This window comes from Oncorhynchus tshawytscha, linkage group LG14, assembly GCF_018296145.1.
Source record: "Oncorhynchus tshawytscha isolate Ot180627B linkage group LG14, Otsh_v2.0, whole genome shotgun sequence".
Classification (NCBI taxonomy): domain Eukaryota; kingdom Metazoa; phylum Chordata; class Actinopteri; order Salmoniformes; family Salmonidae; genus Oncorhynchus; species Oncorhynchus tshawytscha.
This window is the reverse complement of record NC_056442.1, coordinates 18,563,867-18,590,586: the sequence shown is the minus strand read 5'-3', so window position 1 is coordinate 18,590,586 and position 26,720 is coordinate 18,563,867. Positions and strand designations below refer to the sequence as shown.

The 26,720-nt window shown below is 43.5% G+C and overlaps 1 protein-coding gene across 2 annotated transcripts in view; it reads right to left on the bottom strand.

The window, feature by feature from the left end:
* The window catches only part of LOC112266722 (glutamate receptor ionotropic, kainate 4-like), a 393,963-nt gene that overhangs the window by 43,143 nt on the left and 324,100 nt on the right, over positions 1-26,720 (bottom strand). For both annotated transcript variants that reach the window (XM_024444450.2, XM_024444451.2), the window contains 3 exons: positions 22,673-22,834; positions 19,156-19,308; positions 17,896-18,000 (listed from right to left, as the gene is read on the bottom strand). In XM_024444450.2, the coding sequence (XP_024300218.1) occupies positions 17,896-18,000; positions 19,156-19,308; positions 22,673-22,834 (420 nt within the window). The remainder of the gene's footprint in view (positions 1-17,895; positions 18,001-19,155; positions 19,309-22,672; positions 22,835-26,720) is intronic.

Genomic DNA, 26,720 nt, shown 5'->3' with positions numbered 1-26,720 from the left:
TATAAGGAATTTGAAATTATTACTTTTTTACTTTTGATACTTTAGTATATTTAAAACCAAATACTTTTAGACTTTTACTCAAACACTATTTTACACTTTCACTTTACTTGAGTCATTTTCTATTAAGGTATCTTTACTTTTACCAAGTATGAGAATTGGGTACTTTTTCAACCACTGAGCAAGAAATGCTTGGTACGGTGTTCCCTATTGTACAGGTCCCAGGTGTGCCTATAGTACTGCATCTCTCCAGGAGCAAGATGGTGGATCACTGCATAAATAAACGCTGCCTCGCTAACACAGAGATGTACACTTTGCTTCGCATAATGAAGATGGCTCCATATGAAAATAGCGCCAGGCACACAAAGACAATGTTATCTCAAATACCATTAGTGGCAATGTATGCTATAGAGAATAAAGACGTTCTACGTGTGTGTGCGTGCGGCTGACTTGGTTTTGTTATATTTCCGCTCTAGTAATGACCACACCAGTCAAGGAAAGGCCAGCCCAAAAGGTCAGGCTCGTTTATGTGCTTTCACGACGTGACCTTTCAATACAATCAAAATTTCAATTTGCACTGCCTACTAGGCGAAAAAACAAACAATTTCTTGTTAGTTCCACGATTCAAAAGACAGTTTCCCACATTCATTATTTGGCATTATCGGTGTGGTGGCCGCGGTGTCACGTTCTCTGTTGGTATAACGAGCACGAGCGCTGGTTTGAGAGAGGGAGCCGAGCAGCCGCCTGAGCACTTCAAAGCGCACTTCTAAGCCGCAGGCCATTCCCCTTTTCACACACACACACACACACACACACACACACACACACACACACACACACACACACACACACCCACACACGCACGCACACGATGCCCACACACGCACGCACACGATGCCCTCCCAATCACTGTCCCTTAAAAACCACAGACCCCAAACAGCTGATTGTTCAGCAAATGTCTCTCTCTGGATCCATTCTTGGGCCACACAGAAGCAGGGAATGGATAGGGACCAGGTCTTAGTTGGAGACAGAGGTTAAATAAAGTGATCAACATTGTTGAAGGGTCCCTGCTTCTCATGGGAGCATGTTATATGAACTTCTAGTGGAGGAAACACTAGTACCCGGGCCCCACACACACACCTGTCTATGCAACGGATATACTGTTATGCCTATATTAGTGTGGCTCTGCTGCTAAGCCTTGGCTCCTAATAGGACTGCAAAATATAAGGTCACAGACAGACAACACACACACATGCATGCGCAGTGCGCACATACGCATACACATTCACACACACCCACCCACACACATACACAAAGTCTCAGCCAGCCTTGAAATCCGCTAAGGCTGGGGGATCTTGCAAAACAGCTCATCCATTCTGCTTTTGATCTATTCCCCATCTCCAATCTGCCTACAAACGGACAAAAACAAAATAGGAACGAGCATGATGTCTCAGAGAGACCGAGCCAGAGAGGGAAAGGGGGAGAAACGGGCCAGATAGAGACACATAGGACACTGTGAGTGTGGTCCAAAACTTGCACTGTAATCTGCATTAAAACCATGTTCACTCAGAGACAGCTAGCAGACAGCTTAATTGCAGTTAGCAAAAAACACACAGGAAAATCACAGAGCTATACAGTCGGACTTAATCTTTAATCTCTGAAATCAGAATCAAAGGACGGAATGAAAGCGTCTGCAGAATCTCTTTTGAGGAAACATATGCTGTTCTCAAAGCCAACACTGACCCCATGGAAGCACTTTCAGCTCCATCACAATTACTCTGGGAAAGAGGAGAGAGGGAGAGAGAGAGACAGAGCAAGTAGGGATAGAGAGAGGGAAAGAGGGAGAACGCTGCCCTCACATCAGAGGGGAAGAAAGAAAGAGGAGCAGGAGCGATCTCATTAGTTGGGTAAAGACCTTGCCAGATGATGACATTCAGCTGGAGGAAAGTGCCTTCTCTTTCTTTGAGCTGGAAACTAGTGAATGTGAGTGGATAAAGGATTACTTTGTGTGGTATGTGGTCAAACTGGGTGTGGAGATGGACTCCTCAAGGGCCAATGAGTGGCTGTGCCTGCGTACACATGCTCTCTGTCTCCTGCTAGGACTTAAAGTACAGTATATGTTTAGGTTTACTCTGAGGAAAAAGGTATTTGGCTAATATTGTCTGGAGGCTAGTGCATTTTGTTCTATTCTCAGAACTGTCCTGCAGACTAGAGGTTGACATGGGAAAAGGACTCCCACGAGTCTTGTGGGTCCCGCGGGATTCTGGCAGGAATGGGAGTCAAGTTCTAGAGTCACGTTTGGGACAGGACGGTGTCGTGACTATCATTAATGTGATGACGGTTATTTTATCAAATCAATTAACTATGTTTAATTATTATGTGATTAAATGAATCATGTAACAATTAACTCATTAGCAATCTTGGGGCACCACGGAAAAAGTTTGTTTAGTGAGTTACCATTTCTCAGATTAACTCTAGAATATATTGTTTTTATACCAGTCATTCATTATTATTCTTTTTTTTAACCTCATATCAGCCTCATTCTGAACGTCGTTGACTTCAAATCTGCACGAAGCCTAGTCTAAATGATGATTCAGCGATACACAAATTAGCTTCATTATTTATTTACTAACTAAATCACACAGAAATACATAAAACACACACAATATAGGTTGAATTGATTACTAATATAATGCAATGAAACGTCTCTAGTGGACTAACCCGATATGACGGCTTGTTACACAATGAAAGGGGTGGGGAAAGAAAGACCCTTCGTACATACAGTTGGAAAACTATGCTCATGGGAATGTGAATACTTTGCACATGAACAACCGCTCATTCGAAAATAATTGCAATGTATATATTTATGCTTGTATGTCTTTGTCGTCTTTCTGTGTTGAAATCGCCCGGTCCATCTATGAGGAGTCGTTCGAGAGAAAGTCTTTGGTTGTGTAAGTCTCTGGTTGTCCACCAGTGTCACAATGTCCTTTGTAGTTGTAGTAGTAGGCTTTCATAGTTCATTAGAATGGATCCTTCAGAAATGTACCAATGGTTGTTCGCTAAGATCTTCCTTTTGTCTTTGGTCAAAGTTCTAGACTACTTTACATTACCAAGCTGGAGACTGAGAATGTTTGGTATAGTCTTCGCCTTCTTTTCAGAGGGTCTTACCATTTCGTTAACATTCAGCTCACGCTGACGGTCACACTGGTCTGTATTTAAATTGCAACCATTTCAATGTGTAGCCCCTGCTCCATGCTTTCTGGTCTGGTAGAGTCTAACCATTCATGACGTCCGGCTCAACACTGTCCGCCTGCTTGGTCTCAATGGTTGATTATTCAGGGAACAGCTAGGACCACTTTACACACCAGCAGCAACTCGGCATGTTTTGGTCTGTATCTAAATTGCAACCATTTCAATGTGTAGCCTCCGTCCACATTTTCTGATCTAATGTACATTTCAAAAGTCTATATGAAAAACAATTATCTCATGTAGAATGCTAAAATCACATTTCATCTTCTCACAAATAGTTTCTTATTTAATCATATAAGTTCCACAACATTTATATGTAAATTTGATAACAGGGACGTATACATTTGTAGAGTTACAGTTATTTAGTTGTACCGTCCTTAATGATATCACAAAACAACAACTGATTTGACATGATTATTGTTTGGAGCCCCACCAACAATTTCCCACATTTTTATGTTAATAAATATTGTTTAAATGTCCAATCTTTTGATGGTGAAGTACTGCAAAGTCTCTGTTGTAATACTCAGACATTCCATTCTCCATACTGCCGGGCTAGAGAGAGAAAGTTTACGACCGATCGTTAAAGTCATCAAACCGGCGCACTTCCTCTCTGGTGGGAGAGAAGGGGGGGGGGTCGCTTTGATCCTCACCCAGGAGGGAAAGTCATGAGATAGGATCGAACGGGAAGTACAGGACTAGTCAGCTCACTGTAGCTCACTCTCGCACCTCCCTCCAGTTGTAACCACAAGTCAACCCATGACTAACAAATTAGTTCAAAGGAAAGAGCAATGTTTTAGCTAAATTTGATGAAGATGTCTTTGGCAACAACAGAACCGAGTACACGGCTTGTAAAAAATGCTGTGGCTTATTCACATACCAACCAGAGAGTGGTACAAGAGGCCTGAAGTGGCATAGCTGCTCTACTACCAACAAAGCTACCGGTCAAGCCCAATTATAACTTCAAAATTAAATGCATGCAGAGACATACATATCTATGAGTTCATCCAATTCTGGGTAAGTAGAAGGGCTGCCTTCATTACCAAAATCACAAAATGTGCTTATTATTAGTTGTGTGCGCAGGCAACTATCTCGTGAGCACTGAGAAGCAGGCAAATGGACCAGTTGCTATGGCTACTCCCACGCAGAGCAGTGGACAGACAGACAAGCAGCTAACGGAGGAAGTTATTTCCTATTTCTGTCAGTAAAAAGTGAGCATGGGATGGGAGTGATTTTTATCGGGACAGGACAGGAAAGTTCCGGGTTATAGAACTGTTGTGGGATCAGGACAGTACAGGCAAAGAAATTGACAGGATAAGACGACAGGCCAGGAATGAATTTTCTCTCCCAAGTCCACCTCTACTGCAGACTCGGGGCGGCAGGTAACCTACTGATTCGAGAGTCGAGCCAGTGACCGGAGGGTTGCCAGTTCAAATCCCGTGTCTGATGGGAAAAATCTGGTGGGAAATGAGCTGGCAACCGGAGGGTTGCTGGTATCAAATCCTAGATGCCATTGTCTTCCATTGTGTCCTTGAGCAAGGCACTTAAGCCCCCACAACAGCAGCTTCCCGGGCACCCAGTGCGGCAGCCCCGCACCTCTCCAAAAGCCTGTATATGTGTGTCTTTCGGAGAGGTTGGGTTAAAAGCAGAAGTCAAATTTCGGTTGGACCTTGTGTGCAATTGACAAGTGATCTTAATGCTACTTGTTCCACTCCCGATACTGTACAGGAGGCTATTTCCATTCTCAATACTGTACAGGAGGCTAGTGCTACTTGTTCAATACTGTTGACTACTGTACTTGGGTCTCATACCAAGACAATTCTCAAGGGCATAGTACATATCCAAAAACCCATTATTTTCCTGTATGAAATGACTGTCCTTGGCTGCTGTGCCAGTATCAATGAATGAAACCGAATACATAGCAACTGTGAAACCTTCATGTAATTCATCGCCACCTCTTCTCAAGCTCTAAAAAAAGTTATTTTACATAATCAGGCTCTATCTGTGCCTCATTCAGCTCAGAGAGTTGTGCAGGTGTGCAGATAGTGACTGGGGATAGCAGCAGCACACTAAAAAAGACATGTCCTTTCACACGAAGATGTCACCTAGAGAGTACCTAATTGGGGAACTTGAGTGGGAGCGGCTTAGCCCTCAGAGCACTATAGTGTCGAGTTAAGCTTCTGGTCCCTGACACTTTGTGAAGGTGTCAGCCCGAACACCAGCCACCACACCGGCACATTAGCCCAAGCCACATCTGTCAGTCCTGCTCAAAGAGACGCTCATTTTCCGGATTAGTCGTGGGCGACTACGCCACATGGAACCGTCATGAGGTCTGATCTTTTCACAGTGTCAAAGTGGCCTGCTCCTGTACTGTCTGCCTGTACTGTCTGCCTGTGTGGAATGTCAAGCTCCCCTCCTCCCTGTGCAGCAGCAGCAGTCAGAGATAGTTCTCAGACTCTCTGGTGATAAAGGAGAGCGGAGAAGAAAGGCAGATTGGCGTAATAAACGGGGAACGCCGTCGACAGGAAAAAGTAAATAAATCCAATATAAAAAAAGTGGAATGCAAAATGGGGATGTTTACTCTAGAAGTGCAGAAGCTCTGTAAATAACAGAACTCAAATCATTTGATGTAGATTAAAGTGGCCCACGTGTGCAAAGTTCCTCTTTCCGGTGTTCTCAGAGTGGAGGAGAGATAAAGGCCTTCCTCTTTTTTTCAACCTTCTCCTCTGTTGGGTTTACTTGTGAATAACCTTGCTTGTGTGGATTACAAGGGCAAGCTGTGCCTTGAGATACATGCAGTCAACTAACTATATAGCAGCTAGCGAGAGTTGTTCCCCTTTAACCATTCTACTAAGCCTACTGGTACTGTTACCCTTTAACATACAGTTTGTCAAGTAAGTCATACCCATGGAGATCCTACTAAATTACTAGAGTGGCTATTTCATAAACCCACAAAGTTCCAGAATGGGGTGAAAATGGCAGCCATATACTCAGAGTCGATTTTAAAAAACAAACAATCTTTCCCATTGACCCCCATTGTAAAAGAGCAAATTTTGCCATAGATTTTTAGTTATTCAGAAATAACAAAACATGCTGAAAAGCTGCTGTGTTGTTCAATGTAGTAACCAGATCAAAAATCTACATGTTGCAATGTTCCCACGTAGGGAAATAAAGCCTGCGAGAAGAGCCCTTTGGCTTCAGGCTATTCGGCGTGAGGAGAGTGGGAAATGTGGGGACCCTGTGTCCAAGTAGACTACACGTAGCTAGTGGTTACACTATACATACAAAAGTATGTGGACACTCCTTCAAATTTGTTGATTCGGCTATTTCCGCCACACCTGTTGCTGACAGGTGTATAAAATCAAGCACACAGCCATGCAATCTCTATAGACAAACATTGGCAGTAGAATGGCCTTACTGAAGAGATGTGACTTTCAACGTGGCATTGTCATAGGATGCCACTTTTCCAACAAGTAAGTTTGTCAAATTTCTGCCCTGCTAGAGCTGCCCCGGTCAACTGTAAGTGCTGTTTTTGTGAAGTGGAAACATCTAGGAGCAACAACGGCTCAGCCGTGAAGTGGTAGGCCACACAAAACAGGTCCGCAGAGTGCTGAAGCACGTAGCGCGTAAAAATCGACTGACCTCAGTCGCAACACCCACACAACGAGTTCCAAACTGACTCTGGAAGCAACATCAGCACCATAACTGTTTGTTGGGAGTTTCACGGAATGGGTTTCCATAGCTGAGCAGCCGCACACAAGCATATGATCACCTAGCACAATGCCAAGCTTTGACTGGAGAACTGTAAAGCTCACCGCCATTGGACTCTGGAGTGGAAACATGTTCTCTGGAGTGATGAATTACTCTTCACCATCTGGCAGTCCGACGGACTAATCTGGGTTTAGCGGATGCCAGGAGAACGCTACCTACCCCAATGCATAGTGCCAACTGTAATGTTTGGTGTACAAGGAATAATGGTCTGGGGCTGTTTTTCATGGTTCGGGCTAGGCCCCTTAGTTCCAGTGAAGGGAAATCTTAGTACTACAGCATACAATGAGAGTTTGTGGAAGGCCCTTTCTTGTTTCAGCATGACAATGCCCCTGTGCACAAAGCGAGATCCATATACAGAAATGGTTTGTCGAGATCGGTGTGGAAGGACTTGACTGGTCTCCACAGAACCTGACTGGTCTCCACAGAACCTAGCTAGCAAGCACTCACCCATGTGGCTGTTAGCACAGTCATGAGGGAAGCCCTACAAATAGTGAGAACGCTTGGGAGCAGAAAATGTTTAAAAGTTATCTTTAGACATGTACTTTTCTTAAATGTAGTTTTGTAATTGACAAAAACAAGCACACAACAAGAAAATTGCATTCGAAGAGGGTGAAGATTCTGTTGTGAGCCAGTGGGGTAACCTAGGAGGTTTTCCCCACAGGTAGGTGTGGCCACAACATTCTGGGTGTGTTCGTAATTCAGTGTAAATTCAGAATGTTGTCAGATTGTCCGTTCGTAAATTCAGAGCATTTCGCTCTCGGAGCGTTCAGTGCACACACTGGACGCTTTGGCCCGAGGAGTACGCTTTGGCCCTGACCTCACAACGGCAGTCAAGCACCGAAGCTAACTGACTAATGTTGGCTAGCTTGCAAGCTACCTCCAGACTCAAATGAGAGAACACCTCAATCTGGCAATTTTACTTGCCCTGGTTAGGCTGTTTTCATGTTATCTACAGCGTTGGTGACTGTAACTGTGCTGCTGGCAACAACTGAATTATGTTATTTTGCCGATGTTTACTGACACCGGTCATATTCAACAGGTATTGCGTGTTTGTAAATTCATCCGTTTTTCTATGCTCTGGCACACTCAAACTCTGAAGTCCGAGTAGACAGCCAGAGTGAATTTATCTAATACCGACTGGGAATATTGGTCCGGGAGAAATCCAAACCTGTAATGGAGACGCAGGTTGTCAGGAAAGCAGGTGCAGTTGGAGAGTTTAATATAAATTAACATGTAATGATACAAAAACAAGAGCAACGTCTGGACATGAGAACATAAACTGAGGCAATAACACCTGATGTGAAATGACAACAGAGTGCTATATATAGGGGGAGTAATCAGGGAAGTGATAAGGTCCAGGTGTGCCTAATGATGAGGTGCAGGTGGGCGTAATGAGGTGCCAGGTGGCAGGTGTGTGTAGTGATGGGTTGCCAGGACCGGTGGTTAGTAGACAGGCGACATCGAGTGCCGGAGAGGGAGCGTGGGTGTAGACGTGACAAAACCAGTCTAATTGGAATGAATAGCAGTGGAGGCATAATCCAGATTTTACTGTGAAAAGTGATATATGATATTAGAAATTGTGTAATAGAATTGTTAACTTAAAATATTGTCATATAAATCATCATAAAAACAGCTTGAGGTTTTCTAAGAATTTTCTGTATAAACAGCCTCTAAAATATGTAAACAGACAATAAATGTCAACATTTTTGTTTTCTTGGAAAGCTGTGAGTGCTATTATATGATACAATATCAATACTAGTTGCATTGACAACTTGTCTAAGTCCTATCATCGACTGATTTCAGCCAGTATATGGCTGTGGATTGACTGCATTGTTTGAATGAAATGTTGGCATATTGGCAATTATTTTTGAAAAATGTATTGGAATCACTCCTCTAAAACTGTCTGGTTAGATAGCTAACACAGAGTGTCTCCATTACAGGTTTGGATTTCTCCCGGACCAATATTCCCAGTCGGTATTAGATAGAGGGTGCGTTCATAAATTCACTCTGGCTGATAAACAGTGCAGATAAACAGTGCAGATAAATGATTACACACAATATCACAGAACTGGTAAACGATGCTTGACCAACTCCCTGGCCAAAATGGCTGACTTTTATCCCATCATAAGAATATTAATGTCCATTCTAGTATTCAAATTCCTAACTCTATGGTCATACCTTAGACTAGAGGTCATCATTCAACAGTTGGCCTTCACCATACTGCATCTAAATGTTCAGTATAGCTGGAACATATGACGCTAGAACCAATAAAGTTATATCATTGTACCTCAGTGGTCAAAAAATTCCTGTACTCACTTAACAACTGAATCACTAGTTCTTAGTAGGGAAGAGTGTTTGTAGTGGGTGCTAGAGGTTGTGGGTCAAATCACAGTTGCAGTGGCCTCCACACACACAGATCTAAAAGCCCACTCTAGTCCCATCACACTGAAGCAGGTGTGTCAAACTCTTTCCATGAAGGGCCTAGTGTCTGCGGGTTTTAGTTTTTTCCTTTCAACAAAGACCTAGACAACCAGGTGCGTGAGATCTTTACTAATTAGTGACCTTAATTCATCAATCAAGTACAAGGGAGGAGCGAAAACCTGCAGACACTCTGCCCTCTGTGGAATGAGTTTGACACATGCGCTCTAAAGCCTTCCCACTCTGCCCTAACACTAATAGCCAACCCACTCTTCCTTAACACTAATAGCCTTCCCACTCAGCCCTAACACTAATAGCCAACCCACTCTGCCCTAACACTAATAGCCAACCCACTCTGCCTTAACACTAATAGCCAACCCACTCTGCCCTAACACTAATAGCCTTCCCACTCAGCCCTAACACTAATAGCCTTCCCACTCTGCCTTAACACTAATAGCCAACCCACTCTGCCCTAACACTAATAGCCAACCCACTCTGCCTTAACACTAATAGCCTTCCCACTCAGCCCTAACACTAATAGCCAACCCACTCTGCCCTAACACTAATAGCCTTCCCACTCTGCCCACTAATAGCCTTCCCACTCTGCCTTAACACTAATAGCCTTCCCACTCTGCCTTAACACTAATAGCCTTCCCACTCTGCCCTAACACTAATAGCCTTCCCACTCTGCCCTAACACTAATAGCCTTCCCAACACTAATCTGCCTAACACTAATAGCCTTCCCACTCTGCCCTAACACTAATAGCCTTCCCACTCAGCCCTAACACTAATAGCCTTCCCACTCTGCCTTAACACTAATAGCCTTCCCACTCTGCCTTAACACTAATAGCCTTCCCACTCTGCCCTAACACTAATAGCCTTCCCACTCTGCCCTAACACTAATAGCCTTCCCACTCTGCCCTAACACTAATAGCCTTCCCACTCTGCCCTAACACTAATAGCCTTCCCACTCTGCCCTAACACTAATAGCCAACCCACTCTGCCCTAACACTAATAGCCAACCCATTCTGCCTTAACACTAATAGCCTTCCCACTCTGCCTTAACACTAATAGCCTTCACACTAATAGTCTAGCAATCCCACTCCCCAACACGCTCTACAGCCTCTCCACTCTGCCCTAACACAGTCTAGCCTCGTCACTCTGCCCTAACACAGTCTAGCCTTGCCACTCTGCCCTAACATACTCTATAGCAGGGATCATGAACTAGATTCAGCCATTTTTTCTTGTGCGGATGTTGAGGGGGCCGGAACATAATTACAATTCATTTGTAGATTGGAAATAAACCGCAAGAAGCCCAAACAGATTTAATAATGAACTAAAACATAATAATTTTGAAAATGGCTTACATTTGTATGCGTGGTAATACTTTGGAACAAATCTCCAAAATTAAAGTAGCTTGGAGCTGTTTCGCTGGTGTTTTTATGCTTTTATATCTAACAATAGAAAAGAGTGTAAAAAATACAAATGTTTTATTTTGCTCAGAGAATTTCAGGGGGGGGGGCAAATAAAATCACCCGCGGGCTGGTGGGCCGCCAGTTGGGCAACCCTGCTCTATAGCCTCCCCACTCTGCCTAACATCAACAACGGTCCGAGGGCCGAATTTGGTCCGCGGGTGCTTTTACTTGGTCCCCCAAGAAATGTAAATGTAAACCATTAAAGACTGTAAAAACACCTCCCCACTCTGCAGCCCTATCATGGTGTCTCTTCCCCTTTGCTCAGGTGCTTCATTCCAAAGCCTTGATGAACAGCCTCCATTACCAAACTTAATTAGCAAATCGCCCCTCGCCAGGAAGAGGCCTCACACTTCTTATCCTCTCTCTCTCTCTCTCTCTCTCTCTCTCTCTCTCTCTCTCTCTCTCTCTCTCTCTCTCCAGCCAACCAACCAACCAAACCCCCTGCAGAAGACAGAGACACAATAACAAATAAACCCGAGAGCTACACTAACAGCCTGTCGCTGCCTGCAATTAGTCCAGCATCCACTCTCACTCTAATTAATAGCTGGCTCGCTGCTGTCTGTCGATGAGCACAATAAAAACAATGGAGATCCATCCGTGGAGAGCCGACATGGAGGCATGGAAGCTTGGGGGGGAGGGAGCGGCTGGACTGGGTCGACAGTGGTGGTGAAGCCTGGCAGGCAGGTCTGTTCTTTGGCCCAGAGGTGTGCCCACTGCCCAGCCGGCTGTCAGACACATGCCAGCCTGGCAGAGAGTAGAGGCTGGCATTAGGCCCTAACAAGCAAGGCCCATAGCTCGCACACGCATGCACACACGCACACAGGGCTCCTCTGTGGACCAATGTCAAAGAGATCATTCAACAGGCCCTTAGCCGCCAGCCGAACAAAGCACCCCATAAAAGTGATGTTATTGTTCTCATATTTCTACCTCCCAAACTACACTACGTTGTAACTTGTAAGAAACAAGTGCTGAGTTATGTCTGCATTAACAGAGCAGTTTGAATTATATTGCCCATTTATATAAATCTCAAAAAACAGTGTTTAAAGCTTAATCCTACTGAAGACCTGTGTAGGGCCCCACAGAGCTAAGTTTTCTTTATACTGTACAGCTCATTACACACACACACACACACACACACACACACACACACACACACACACACACACACACACACACACACACACACACACACACACACACACACACACACACACACTTTACCCCAAAATATGAACCATTCCAACTGTATGTGTGCGTGTACACTGTATGTGTCATGGGGGCTAGGGAATGCCATACTATAAACTGAGATGATGATTGATCACTGGCATCACTCTCTGTGAGTGAGAGCACAAGGGATTGTGGGAAATTCACCCACTAGTTGAGGGGCAAAGGGAAGGACAGTCACTGTGTCTAAACCATGCAGGATGCTTAATTTTCTTTCTTTTTTGAAGAATGCAAAGATTTTATTTGACCGTCAGTGTATTACTGTAATATTCTGTGAAACAAATATCTATTATGAATGAACATTATTCTTATAGGCGCTTTATATTCGCAGAACTATGAACAATATCCCGAGCCATATATCTGCTGTCATAATAAAGCGAGACAAACTAACACAATATTTCGCAAAATTGCTTTGAAATTGTATGTCTTAGCAAGGGCCTACCTCAAAAACTACCATCGCTATCACTCTTCATCAGCCATAATGGCTCTAAGTTGGGGTAAAGGCAAATGACATCTTAACTGAAGATGCTTGTCAAGCCGCCACAGCTTCCCATGATAAACAGTTTCTGACAGAGCAGTAACTGATGTGTTTTTCCACGAAGTGCACAGTTCAGATATGTGAAACGCCTGCCAGAAAAATTCACTTTGGGGAATGATTGGACTCTGGAGCCGTACCTCTCACGTTGTCCCCCGGGCCCCCAAATCAGAGCAGCCACAGGACTGAATGGAATACGGATGCCAATAGCTGTGGGGGTCTGGGGAATTCTGCCAGTTACACAGAGAAAGAGAGGAAGAGAGAGAGAGAGAGAAATAGAGTGAGAGCGAGAGAGAGAGCACGAGAGAGAAAGGGAGAAAAAGAGAGAGGGGCAGTGTTCACAACACATTCATTCCCTGCTCTTCATCTGCAGTGTTCCAAGGAGCTCTTTCATATCAGCTTCCATTTTTAAAGACCTCTCCCTCTCAGCTCATATCATGGTCTGCAGAGACAGCGTGGGTGGAGCTACTGTATATTTCCAAAACTGAACCGTCTGCAGCATGTGTGTCAAAGTATGATGTGGATACAGTACACAAGTAAAGAGCTGGATGTGTGTGTGTGTGCAATGTGCATATAAGTCTTTCTGTCTTTGCGTGTGTGTGTGTGTATCAAATCAAATTGTATTTTTCATATGCTTTGTAATCAACAGGTGTAGACTAACAGTGAAATGCTGACTTAAGGGCCCTTCCCAACAATGCAGAGAGAAAATAAAAATAAATAGTAGAATCGTTTTTTTTTATAACACTAGGAATAAATAGAAAAATAACACAAGGAATGGATGTGTATGTGTACATGCGTGTGTATATGTGTGTGGGCCAGGCAGCCAGCTAGCTCTGGCATCACCTTCCCAGTCCCTGCCAAGACATTCACAACTCTGACTGGTGCCAGGCTAAAACAGACCTATCACATCAGCATGTGGGAGGTGTTCGAGAACTAAACAAACAACCCCGCTCCCCAGGCCTCTAACCAGCATCTAACGCCTTGTCTCATCCAATGACCATTACTGGCAGGGAGCGATTAAACAGTGCATTCGGAAAGTATTCAGACCCCTTGACTTTTTCAACTTTTTGTTACGTTACAGCTTTATTCTAAAATGGATTCAATAGTTCTTACCCCTTCACCAATGTACACACAGCCATAATGAAAAAAGCAAAAACAGGTTTCTAGAAATGTTTGCAACTTATAATAAAAATAATACAAAAATAAAATATCACATTTACATAACTATTCAGACCCTTTACTCAGTAATTTGTTGAAGCACCTTTGGCAGCGATTACAGCCTCGATTCTTTTTGGGTATGACGCTACAAGCTTGGCACACCTGTATTTGGGGAGTTTCTCCCATTCTTCTCTGTAGATCCTCTCAAGGTCTGTCAGGTTGGATGGGGAGCGTCACTGCCCAGCTATTTTCAGGTCTCTCCAGTGATGTTTGATCAGGTTCAAGTCCGGGCTCTGGACATTCAGAAACTTGTCCCGAAGTCACTCCTGCGTTGACTTGACTGTGTGCTTAGGGTCGTTGTCCTGTTGTATGGTGAACCATAGCCACATTCTGAGGTCCTGGGCGCACTGGAGCTGGTTTTCATCAAGCAACTCTCTGTCCTTTGCTCCGTTCATATTTCCCTCAAACATGACTAGTCTCCCAGTCCATGTTGCTGAAAAACATGGTGGGCCACACAAGCTCACAGAACGCATAGCACATAAAAATCGCTTGTCCTCAGTTGCAACACTCACCGTTCGTCAGGAGCTTCATGAAATGGGTCTCCATAGCCGAGCAGCTGCACACAAGCCTAAGATCACCATGCACAAAGCCAAGGGGCGGCTGGAGTGGTGTAAAGCTCGCTGCCATTGGACTCTGGAGCAGTGGAAATGCATTCTCTTGAGTGATGAATCATGCTTCATCATCTGGCAGTCTGACGGACAAATCTTGGTTTGGCGGATGTCAGGAGAATGCTACCTGCCCCCAATGCATAGTGCCATCTGTAAAGTTTGGTGGATGAGGAATAATTGTCTGGGGCTGTTTTTCATGGTTCGGGCTAGGCCCTTAGTTCCAGTGAAGGGAAATCTTAACTCTAAAGCATACAATGACATTCTAGCCAATTCTGTGCTTCGAACTTTGTGGCAAGAGTTTGGGGATGGCCCTTTCCAGTTTCAGCATGACAATGCCCCTGTGCACAAAGCAAGGTCCATACAGAAATGGTTTGTAAAGATCGGTGTGGAAGGACTTAACTGGCCTGCACAGAGCCCTGACCTCAACCCCATCAAACAGACACACGCCATGAATTGGAACGCAGACGGCAGACTGCGAGCCAGGCCTAATCGCCCAACATCAGTGACCGACCTCACTAACATCCTTGGCCCACAGTCGAAAGCCTTCCCAGAAGAGTGGAGGCTGTTATAGCACCAAAGGGGGGACCAACTCCATATTAATGCCATGATTTTGGAATGAGATTTTCGATGAGCAGGCGTCCACATATCACGTGGTGTACCTCTGATTGAAATCATCACATTAGACTAGATATCGTGATCTGTCTGAATGACTGGTGGGAGGTGGATTACTATGTGGATCAGTTGGTAGAGTATGGCGCTTGCAACGCCAGGGTTGTGGGTTCGATTCCTTCTGGGGCCACATAGGAAAATGTATGTTTGCACTACAGTAAGTTCCATTGGATAAATGTGTCTGCTAAAAGGCATGTAAAGAATGTATATTATATTCCAGACAGTTTGGAATCCAGCACCTTGCATATAGACAGTTATTATGGGCGGATAAAGCTCCGTTTGCCTGCGAGGTACAAATAAGACCTGTCAAATAAAAATATATTCAATAATGAAAAAGAAAGGGGGATACCTAGTCAGTTGTACAACTGAATGCATTCAACTGAAATGAGCCTTCCGCATTTAACCCAACGCCTCTGAATCAGAGAGGTGCGGGGGGCTGCCTTAATCGACAACTACGTAATCGGCGCCCGGGGTACAGTGGGTTAACTACCTCGCTCAGTGGCAGAACGACAGATTTGTACTTTGTCAGCTCGGGGATTCGCTCCAGCAACTTTTCGGTTAATAATGCATATTACCAGTATATACTGTATATAGTCATAATTTTCTGAATCGTATTAACATTTCTGAGTGACAGGTGATGGGAATTTTCTAAGTTCTGAGGATAACTATTATTGGATAGAGAAGTAGAGACATGAGATGTATCGAGATACGTGACCTTGAAGAGATACAGTAAGACAGAGGTTGAAGTCAACATTCAATGAAGTCTACACCTTGTCAGCTACCATCTAGCATTCATGTCTAACATTCAGAGAAGTTCACCCTCTCGACTCCCGAGACAACCAGTAACCCACAAACACTGTTACGTGTGAAGCAAAGGGAGTAGGAGGGTGAGTAGTGCTTTAGGACATTCTGTGGAGTAAAGTCCCTTAGGTGCCACAGCCAGTGGTGAATAGACAGGAATAGAGCGAGAGAGGTGGTGCTGCTACAGTATAGCCTGGTCCCAGATCTGTTTATGTTGTATAGCCAACTCCTATTGCAAAACATATAGCCATTTTCAATTGGCATAACACTAACCTTAGGAGTTGGCTATACAGCACTAACAGATCTGGGATCAGGCTAGTACTAGTGCTTTATTCATTTATGTGGAGTAAGGTGCCATAGGTGCAGTCAATGGAGAATTGATAATAGTGGAGTTGTGGGAGGGAGGAGGAGGGGTGCTACGGGAGTGGGGGGAAAGGTCATACAAGGACAGGTGCTCCGGGACATGCTGCGAACTTGTAGAGACTAAAGTACTACCTGCTATACGAGAGCTGTGTCTCAGCCCACTTCTCCCTCCGCCGCAAGGCCGGACATCACAGAACACAAAGATACAATATCAATGCCAGCGTTTATCTCAAAGACAGCCGTCTCAGGGATAAAATAACTCTTCATGTGCAGCCAACAGAATCTGGGGCCAAAAGTAGAAGCATTAAAAGGAACGGTTCACCCATTTTGAATGTTATATTGTTGCATCTCTGAGTTATTTTCTATTGATTCCCTGGGTCATTTCATGTTTTCATGTGTATCTGAGTTATTGGTGTTCAAGCAGGCAGATATCCAGCCGGTATGACGTAGCACTGTGATAAAGTCGCTCTCAATACACTGGAAGTTAATAGGAATACGACTTTTAGATCGCGATTTTTAGATACATGTCAAATTTCAATACTGGGGAATGTCATAACTCGGGAGGAGTTAATCATATTTTTGCGATATTCCTACCTGGAGAAATGTGTAATTTAACAGAGGGTCTAGCACATTTTTATCCGCCTCTTTAGTCCAGGGTGCATTGCATGGTGCCGTTGACAGATATATTTGAGAAAGTTGACAGGAATCCAATGAATGAAGGAACGAATAATGCCCCACCCAGCAGACTGTCGACCAATTGCAATTTTCCATGAACCTACAAACCTTATTATAACGCCAAAATGCAACATTAGTTCACAAAAAATATTGCTCTCACATATTAGTGTTATTTAACACAATTTTTTTCTTTAAGTAGCTAGAGCATGTTTAGTGCACTGGAACGATTGTGAGATTTACAGATTCAAGAGATGTGGCAAGGCCAAAAGATGTTTGACTTTGATCATGCACAGTGCCAGGCCAGAATCAGTCATTACAGATGGCTCGTCAAATGCATACTGTAGCCACGCAATGTAAGTCTCAACATGGAATCAACATCAAAGTCCTACTGCAACATTTATTTACGCAGGTTTGTGAATTGAGGTGAAGTCTGGAGAAGGCAACAATACATTATAATATCACACTTTCCCTACTAACTCTTCCAAACTCAGGACCACTGTTGAAAACTCTATACTAATTTAGAGTAAGACACTCAGAAATGGAGACCAAAAACAGTCAATGAAAAACAAGATTAAAACCCTTTTTTCTTTTTCTTTCCATCAAATTCAGCCGCATCTCCTGCTCCCGTCCAAATTGCATTCAAAATATTTAATAGTGCACTCGGAGCGGTTTTGGACACCTCAGCACTTCAAATCATGCGGGTCAAGGGGATATTTCTACGACCAAACAACAATTGAATACGTTATCATGGCTCCCCGCTGCACCGTAGAGCTCTATTACGTAAGGGAGTGCTTCACACAGAAGTCCCATCCATTGCAGTGGTGGGGTAGTGGTAGGCCTGCGCCCGGGTGAAACCTTGTACTGTAACACTGTATGAACGGGAGAGTTACTTTACCTGCCTTAGGCCATCTCTACTGTTCTGCATGATCCGTAGGGCGTAGTTGGACCGCTGGCCTTTGCTGTTGAATTCAATGTGGCCCGTTAGTCCTTCCAATTCTACCTATCCGAGAGAGAGAGGGAGAACAAGAGAGAAAAGTCCCATGTTATTAAGGCATTTCAATTGGTCTGTTTCACTTTTGGTGTCAGAAATCTGAGTTCAAATAGTATTAGTTTGCTTTGAAATCCTTCAGTTGCTCTGGATTTGAGCATGCCTTGCGTGAGAGAACCAATGGAGGAGTTCCCCAAAAGGGTAAACTGTTGATCCGGCACTGCAGGCCTGGCTCAATCCGACACTCCCAAGTATTTGAAAGAAAAACAAATATTGTTTGAACCCAGGTCTGTCAGTAATGTCGCAGGCATGGCTGGGTTCGGTCGGGCATTAGTTCCTTGTTGACTAACTGAAATCATTCAATGGATGGAGTTACGAGTCAATTATCCAAATGGGAAACGGGCTGACAATTATGCGGCGACAAAACCTCAAGCCACCCCATCATCCGATACTGAGAAACCAGCAGTATGATCGATACGAGGGAGTATCAAACAAAATTATGGTGGTATAACATCTAAATGACAGATGACTAATTTGCTTTTACTGAAGAAAAACTGTCTGAAATTCAATACATATCACATTCTAGTGTCTTGATAGCTCACTCACAGGACATGTATTCCTAATGAGGGACTATGGACATTACAGTATGACAGCCAGTCATCCAGTCTCTAACTCCCTCCCCCCTGCTGTAGGCTACTAAGGAAGGAACAGGGGCAGTCACCTAGCCTGATCCCAGAGCTGTTTGTACAGTCTTGCCATCAACCTATGATCTTAGGTGTATCAATGACAGCACATACAGTTCTGGGACCAGGCTAGCAGTGACCCAAGTTAATGTGCCAATATGATTGACTGTATGACCAGTGGTAAGAGAAGGGCTAGAGGATTTATATCTAAATATAAATACAGACATGTAAATATATTCAGCTGGTAGACCAAACAGTAAGGTAAGGATTAGGGGATATGGTTCGGCTGGCTGAATATTCACTGCAAAAATGCACACCCAATGGCTTTTAGTATAATGTTAACCAACAGACTTGGGAGCATACTATATATCACAGTGTGCACTGCAGTCTAACTAAACTCCACAAAAGATGAACCTAATCCTAATCTTAAACAGACAAACAGCAGCATGCCATTCCTCTCCTATCCAGAGTGGGGCGCCCTTACCATCCTCAGGTAGTTCATGAGGCTGGTGCCATGCTCCCAGATCTTGGAGGACTTGCAGGAGAGCTGTGTGGCGCCCACGTTCTGGCTACGGTTGAGCTCCTGGACCGCCGCAACCACCGCGTGCACTGCGTCAAACAGCAGCGCCGACGAGAGCTGAGAGAGAGAGGGAGAAAGAGAGGGGAGAGAGAAACATTGCTTTGGCTTTGGCAAATGCAATGCTTTGGCAATGTTAACACGTTTCCCATGCCAATAAAGCCCCTTGAATTGAATTGAATTGAGAGAGAGAAGAAAAAAAGGGAGCGAGGGAAGGAAGAAAAGGAGGGATATGCTGTCACAAACACACACCGTTCTTCCATCCTCCCTGACGCCTGGGGCCCGCTCTACTTGGTCAGTGATGGGTTAAAACAAGCGAGCACCATAATGCCATTCAGCAGTCAAATATTACATGAGCTCATTAGGATCCTCTGATGTGCTGACAAACTGGAAAAAAAGCCCCTCCACTTTCTCCCCTACTGGAGCTGGCAAGCCATGGCCATTTCAATTACCACACATTCGTCGGAGTGGAGGCGGAAGCGCAGGAAGGGGGATTTTTTCTTCTTCCGTAGACTGTTTACATACAGGTAGCCTAGTGGTTAGAGCGTTGGGCCAGTAAACGCAAGGTTGCTAGATTGAATCCCCGAGCTGACAAGATAAAAATCTGTCGTTCTGCCCCTGAACAAGGCAGTTAGCCTAGGAACAGTGGGTTATCATTGTGAATAAGAATTTGTTCTTAACTGACTTGCCTACTTAAATAAATAAAATAAATAAATAAAACATACAGGCCCCATCTGTGTATGTAAAGACAATTAACATGCATGATGTCATAGATTATACACGGGAGAGAGGGAGTATTTCACCGTTATATGTCTGTATAATAAAGTACTAAGGCCCTGAACTGGTGTGCATATTGATATGGGACTATATAGATGATTGTGCTGTATAGTAAACAATGAGCACCATATACAGTAATGCCCATAGCAATTATCATTTCCATGATACATATCCTCCTTGCATAAGCCAATGTTGAATTGGACTGCGCTATAGGCAACAAGGTATACTGTACACAACATCGAGTGTGTACAGTGGTTCAGTGTCAATTAGATTACTGGAGGGAAAGTTGATGACAGCAACTTCCCGATCATAAATCAAGATTATGCACCATGTGACCTTCAAGGGAGATGTCACTTTGAAATCAAAGTAGGTCAGATGTTTTCAGATTTCAAAAGTAGCCTAATGTCAAAATGAATCCACATCTCATGCCATCGGCTGTGTAGATCCATATTGTGGATTGAGGCATATAACTGTATCTACAAAACAAATGGCCTGGGGTGTGGACCTATCTCAAAATGTCTATCATTCTTCCTCACCTCCCTCTCTTCCACCCCTCCACCTATCTCATTCCATGATGTTGTACAGCTAAGAGAGAGGGATCTTTAAAAATGAAACCTGATATGAAAGAGCTCCCTGGGACACTGCAGATGAATAGCAGGGAGAGAAGGCATAGATCTCTCACTCTCTCACTCTCGTTATACTAGGGGCTCAGAGCTTTTATCCCTCCACTGCTCTATCTGATAGACTACAAAACATCCTGTGATCAATTAAAGATAACTCCTAATTAAGAGGGGAAAAAAACAACTACAGAAAAACTACTGGTTTCTAAAAACAGCAGCCATTGATTTTTCAAAATCTTTCTTGACTGGGGGCAGTATTGAGTAGCTTGGATGAATAAGGTGCCCAGAGGTGCCCAGAGTAAACTGCCTGCTACTCAGTCCCAGAAGCTAAGATATTATTAGTATATTTGGATAGAAATCATTCTGACATTTCTAAAACTGTTTGAATGATGTCTGTGAGTATAACAGAACTCATATGGCAGGCAAAAACCTGAGAAAAAATCCAACCAGGAAGTGGGAAATCTGAGGTTGGTTGTTTTTCAACTCATTCCCTATTGAAGATACAGTGGGCTATTGGTCATGTTGCACTTCCTAAGGCTTCCACTAGATGTCAACAGTCTTTAGAACCTTGTTTCATGCTTCTACTGTGAAGTGGGGGCGATGGAGAAGGGAATGAGTCAGAGCTCTGCCATGAGCACGTGGCGCTCGTTCACGTGAGAGCGAGCTCTGTTCCATTGCATTTCTACAGACAAAGGAATTCTCTGGTTAGAACATTATTGAAGATGTATGTTAAAAACATCTTAAAGATTGATTCTATACTTCGTTTGACATGTTTCTACGGACTGTAAAGGAACTTTTTGACTTTTCGTCTGCTCCTAGTGAATGCTCGTCATGAATTTTGATTTGTGAACTGAACTCGCTTAACAAAAGGAGTTATTTGGACATATATGAACTTTATCGAACAAAACATACATGTATTGTGTAACATGAAGTCCTATGAGTGTCATCTGATGAAGATCATCAAAGGTTAGTGATTAATTTATCTCTACTTCTGATTTTTGTGACTCCACTCTTTGGCTGGAAAAATGGCTGAGTTTTTCTGTGACTTGGCTCTGACCTAACATAATCATTTGTGGTGCTTTCGCTGTAAAGCCTATTTGAAATTGGACACTGTGGTGGGAATAACAAGAAGTGTATCTTTAAAATGGTGTGAAATACTTGTATGTTTGAGGAATTTTAATTATGAGATAACTGTTGTTTGAATTTGGCGCCCTGCACTTTCACTTGTCATATCGATCCCGTTAGCGGGATCTCAGCCCATTAAGAAACAAAAATTCAATAAACCCAATTAATGAATTACTCATTGCTGTCTGTTGGATGTCAAATGAAATACTCTTGTACACTTCTCGTTGACACAATGGTATGGTGAATTGGGTTCATTTAATAACCATGTGACAATTACATTTTCTTTTACTAATTAACGACTACACAGACAACTGTATTAAAGGCATAGAAAGACTTCAAGCCTTAACATTCTAACATTCGCAGACACATGTGTAGGGATACTGTATAATATGAGAAAAGAGCTGGGGTGTATTCAGGAGGATGAAACTTTTGCAGATAGATATATAACAAAGGGAGAGGATCCTTTCCCTAAATCTAAACGCTACGTCAGTGTTTCTTAATCCTTGTCCTGACATTACACATCTGATTCCACGAATCAACTCATCATTAAATTCTGATTAGTGGAATCAGGTTTGTAGTGCTTAATGCAAAAACAAAAATGTGCACCTTTTTGGGTTCCCAGGACCAGGATTAAGAAACACTGTACTAGATAATAATATCTGTTCTGCATACATATCTGAACCCTCTGTTTGGTTGCAGATTGAAATGCAACTAATAGAGCTGAATTTCGAATTGTACATGCTACAGTACGATTAGGAATCGTCAGGTCTATTTGTTACATTTCTACCTGCAACACTACAGAACCTTCAGATAGAAATACAGTATGTTTTGTAGATCAGAAATGATTGTCTAGCTGCTAGACAATCATCTCTGTTCTACATAAATCTGAACCCTGGTCTCACCGGTGTGCCTGCGAAGGGGGCGTGGTCACAGTTTTCCTGCCAGGAACGGTTGAGGCTGAGGAGGAAATCCTGGAAGAAGGGGTGTGTTCGGTTGAAGACGGAAAAGCCCAGAATGTTCACCCGCTCACTGGGCACGTCATCCAATCGCAGCAGAGAGAATTCCTGCAGAGGGAGGAGTCAGAGGGTCAAAGGTATAATGGTATTAGGTACGTGTATGACAAAGGCTTGGACATTTCTGACATAAATCACGTTTAGTTGGCGCAATACGTGGAGATATCTGATTGAATGGAATATTGAATCAATATCAGGAAAAAGGGCACATGCTAATCTATTCCTTTTCGCCCCAATTTCATTGATTTACTTGAAGTTTTACTATGTTAAGTTCATTTTTTCTGGATGATTAAGATTCCTAATTCCTTCAGAGTGTGTGTGTGGGGTGTGCTTGAATGTGGTGGCGTGTGTGTGTGCATATTTAGTAGTTTAGTGCATATTCATTTGTGCGTGGGCATGTGTGTGCCGCCTGGAACAAACCCATGGAAATGTGCTTGGATGAAAAACAACTTCTACTTTGATATCCCGAAGTTCAGTCTGGTGGCTCCCGAGCGGTAGGGAGGACGTCATCAGAAGGTCAATAGAGATATCAGCCTAGTCACCTTCAGGTGTCAGTGTCAGCACTACAGTCTATAACGGTGAAACCGCCTGTCACCTCGCTGGGCCCAGGGACAGATATGATACGTAAAGAGGAGAGGAGGAAAAGGAGAGGAGGAAAAGTGCCCAGGCTTCAGACAGTTCAGACAGAGACAGACTACTCTACTGTGGAAAGCAGGGGAGAAGAGGAGCTTAGAGGGCAGGAGGGTGTGTGTTTGTGTCTGTGCTGAGTCTGTGTGTGTGTGTTTGTGTGCGCGTGCAAGCATGAGTGTGTTTGCATGCGTGTTTGTGTGTGTGTCTGTGTGCATGTGTGCGAGCATGTGTCCAATCCTCAATAAGGGGGTTTGGGGCTGGTGAGTTGAGTGGGAAAAGAATACCGCTGAGAACAAGAACCTCACAAGACACCGGCAGTAGCCTTTCAAATCCCAGGGCTTTGATAAATTAGCGTGTTAGCGGGTTCCTCTGCAGCACTAGATCAAAGCCCAACTAGACTCTGGTGCTCTTACAACAAACACTAGCACAGTAGGAGAAGGTGAGCAGGCCACGGCGGAATGAAGGATAGGTGTTGGGCTGGATTATTGTGAGAGAGAGAGTTGAGGAAGGAAAGAGACTAAGAGAGAAAGAGAGAAAAGTGTCATGGAGGTGAGAGAGGAAGAGAGATAGAAGAGGGAGAGGAGAAGAAAAATTGAGATAGAGAGAACAGAGAGTTGTGGGAGTTAGGAGGAAGGCATGACGGGCACTACAGGAGAGACGGAAGGAGACTGTGACTGGCAAATGGCACCCTATTCCCTATGTAGTGCACTACCTTTGACCAGGGCCTGTAAGGAATAGAGTGCCATTTGGAACACATCCAGTCTTTTCATCAGAGCCCCTGTGTGAGAACAGGACAGGAGAAAGCCCCTGGTGAACTCCTTTAGCATTACTAGCTACAGACCGCAATGCAAACTGGCAGCCTTATGTCTTCCCTATCTAGACCAATAATACAATCCCATTTAGTGGTGACAAAGCTCTTTTTTATTTACTCTCTCCTAGCCATGTTGTCTCTGTATATGATTGAAAGTTTAAGGCGATTCGCTGCACCAATATCGAAGCTAATGCTACTACCTTCCGATGTTTTGATATTTTCCGAAGCAAACTCTTGGCAGATTGTTTCTGCACTTTCAGCCAAGTATATTCAGGACATTGAGAACTCTGATATTGAGGAGTGAAACACACAGCAATTGATGAAAGGAAAGCTGAGTTGAGCCTGAAACAGTGTTTTCTCCGTGCCTAATTCTTTATGAATGAGTATCAAAATAAACATGCCGAAAGATTAATTTATTCATTCATTCATTAATTCATGAGAACATTTCCAACATGGATTGTGGTGTTGTTCACAGCCCTTAGTACAACGGGAACTACTCCCCACATCTTAAAGCATTTAATCACCTTCAATATTGATCATCAATATATTTAATTCTGAAAATAGCATAATCTTTGGGCGCTGACCCTTCTTATATGGCAACTATTAAAAAAAACAATGACGAGTGGAGTACATTTTACACAGACACACCAATTCACTTCGCTTTCTTTGACCCTTTACACTTGTGGGAATTGGCCTATATGGACACTGCTACATTCAAATGTTTCTTACAGAAGAAATATAACAAGTATATGCATAACCACGGTAGCAATTAAAAGGGAACCGTTTGGAATGATGGGAAAAGTATTAAACTAAAGATGAGGACAACAGTTCACCTGACACAACATTACACTGTTGATTTGATGTGCGCTTTACATTTACGGTTCCTATTTAGGTGCTTACCAGTGTCCAAATCTGCAATTTTCAACCCGTATACGGGTACAAGTGTAAAGGGTAACAACATTGGAACAGCTTGAGTTATAGTCCTCACCACACCTTTATTGACTACCATCTGCACACTGGTGACAGTTTCATGATCTTCCCATCACTTGTCCCCAGTGTACCCTGACAAGCCCAACGGGAGAGGACCCATAATTACTCTTCAAGTGCACTTTAATAGATCATTAGGAGAGAAGCCTGTGCAAACGAGCCGGTCATTAAGTATGCCCCTCCTGGGTGCAGTCAAACACATGAAACACAAGGTCACCAAATATCCACCGGCGGCATCTGGAGAAATCTAGCTAGCACAAGTGGTGTACAGTGCCATGAAAACGCATTTGACCCCTTTCTGATTTTCTCTATTTTTCCATATTTTTGTAATACTAAATGTTATCAGTAAACCGAATATTAGATAAAGTGAACCTGAGTTTAACAATTAACCCCAAAAATGTATACTTATTTCATGTATTTAATTAACAAAGTTATGCAACACCCAATTCCCCTGTGTGAAAAAGCAATTGCCCCCTTGCCCTCAATAACTGGTTGTGCCACCTTTATCTGCAATGACTGCAACCAAACGCTTCCTGTAGTTGTTGATCAGCCTCTCACATCGCTGTGGAGAAATGTTGGCCCACTCTTGCATGCAGAACTAATTTAACTCAACGACATGTGTGTTTCAATCATGAACTGCTCATTTCAAGTCCTGCCACAACCTCTCAATGGGATAAGCTCTGGACTTTGACTAGGCCATTCCAAAGCGTCAAATGTGTTGCTTTTTAATCATTTCCATGTAGACTTGATTGTGTGTTTTGGATCGTTGTCTTGCTGCATGACCAAGCTGCGCTTCAGCTTCAGCTTACAGGCAGATGGGCCTGACATTCTCCTGTAGAACTCTCTGATACAGAGCAGAATTCACAGTTCATTCTATTAAGGAAAGTCCTCCAGGTCCTGAGGCAGCAAAGCATCTCCAAACCATCTCACTACCACCACCATGCTTGACCTGTTGGTATGAGGTTCTTACTGTGGAATGCAGTGTTTGGAATGCAGTGTTAGTCAAGCATGGGAGTGGTAGTGGGATGGTTTGGAGATGCCACAGCCACGTGACTCACCGTCTGTAGGAGCTATCCATTTTCGTGTACCTAATAAAACCGAAAGTGCCTTCAGAAAGTATTCACACCCATTTACTTTTTCCACCTTTTGTTGTGTTACAGCCTGAATTTAATATGGATTAAATTGAGATTTTGTGTGACTGGCCTATCCACAATAGCCCATAATGTCAAAGTGGACTACCTCATCTTTGTACCCCATACATATAATTATCTGTAATGTCCCTCAGTTGAATAGTGAACTCAGATTCAACCACAAAGCCTTACCAAAGGCCTCACAATGGGTCAATGGGTCAAAATTTAAAAAAGCACACATTGAATATCCCGCATGGTGAAGTTATTAATTACACTTTAGATGGTGTATCAATACACCCAATCACTACAAAGATACAGGCATCCTTCCTAACTTAGTTGCCGGAGAGTAAGGAAACCGCTCAGGGATTTCACCATGAGA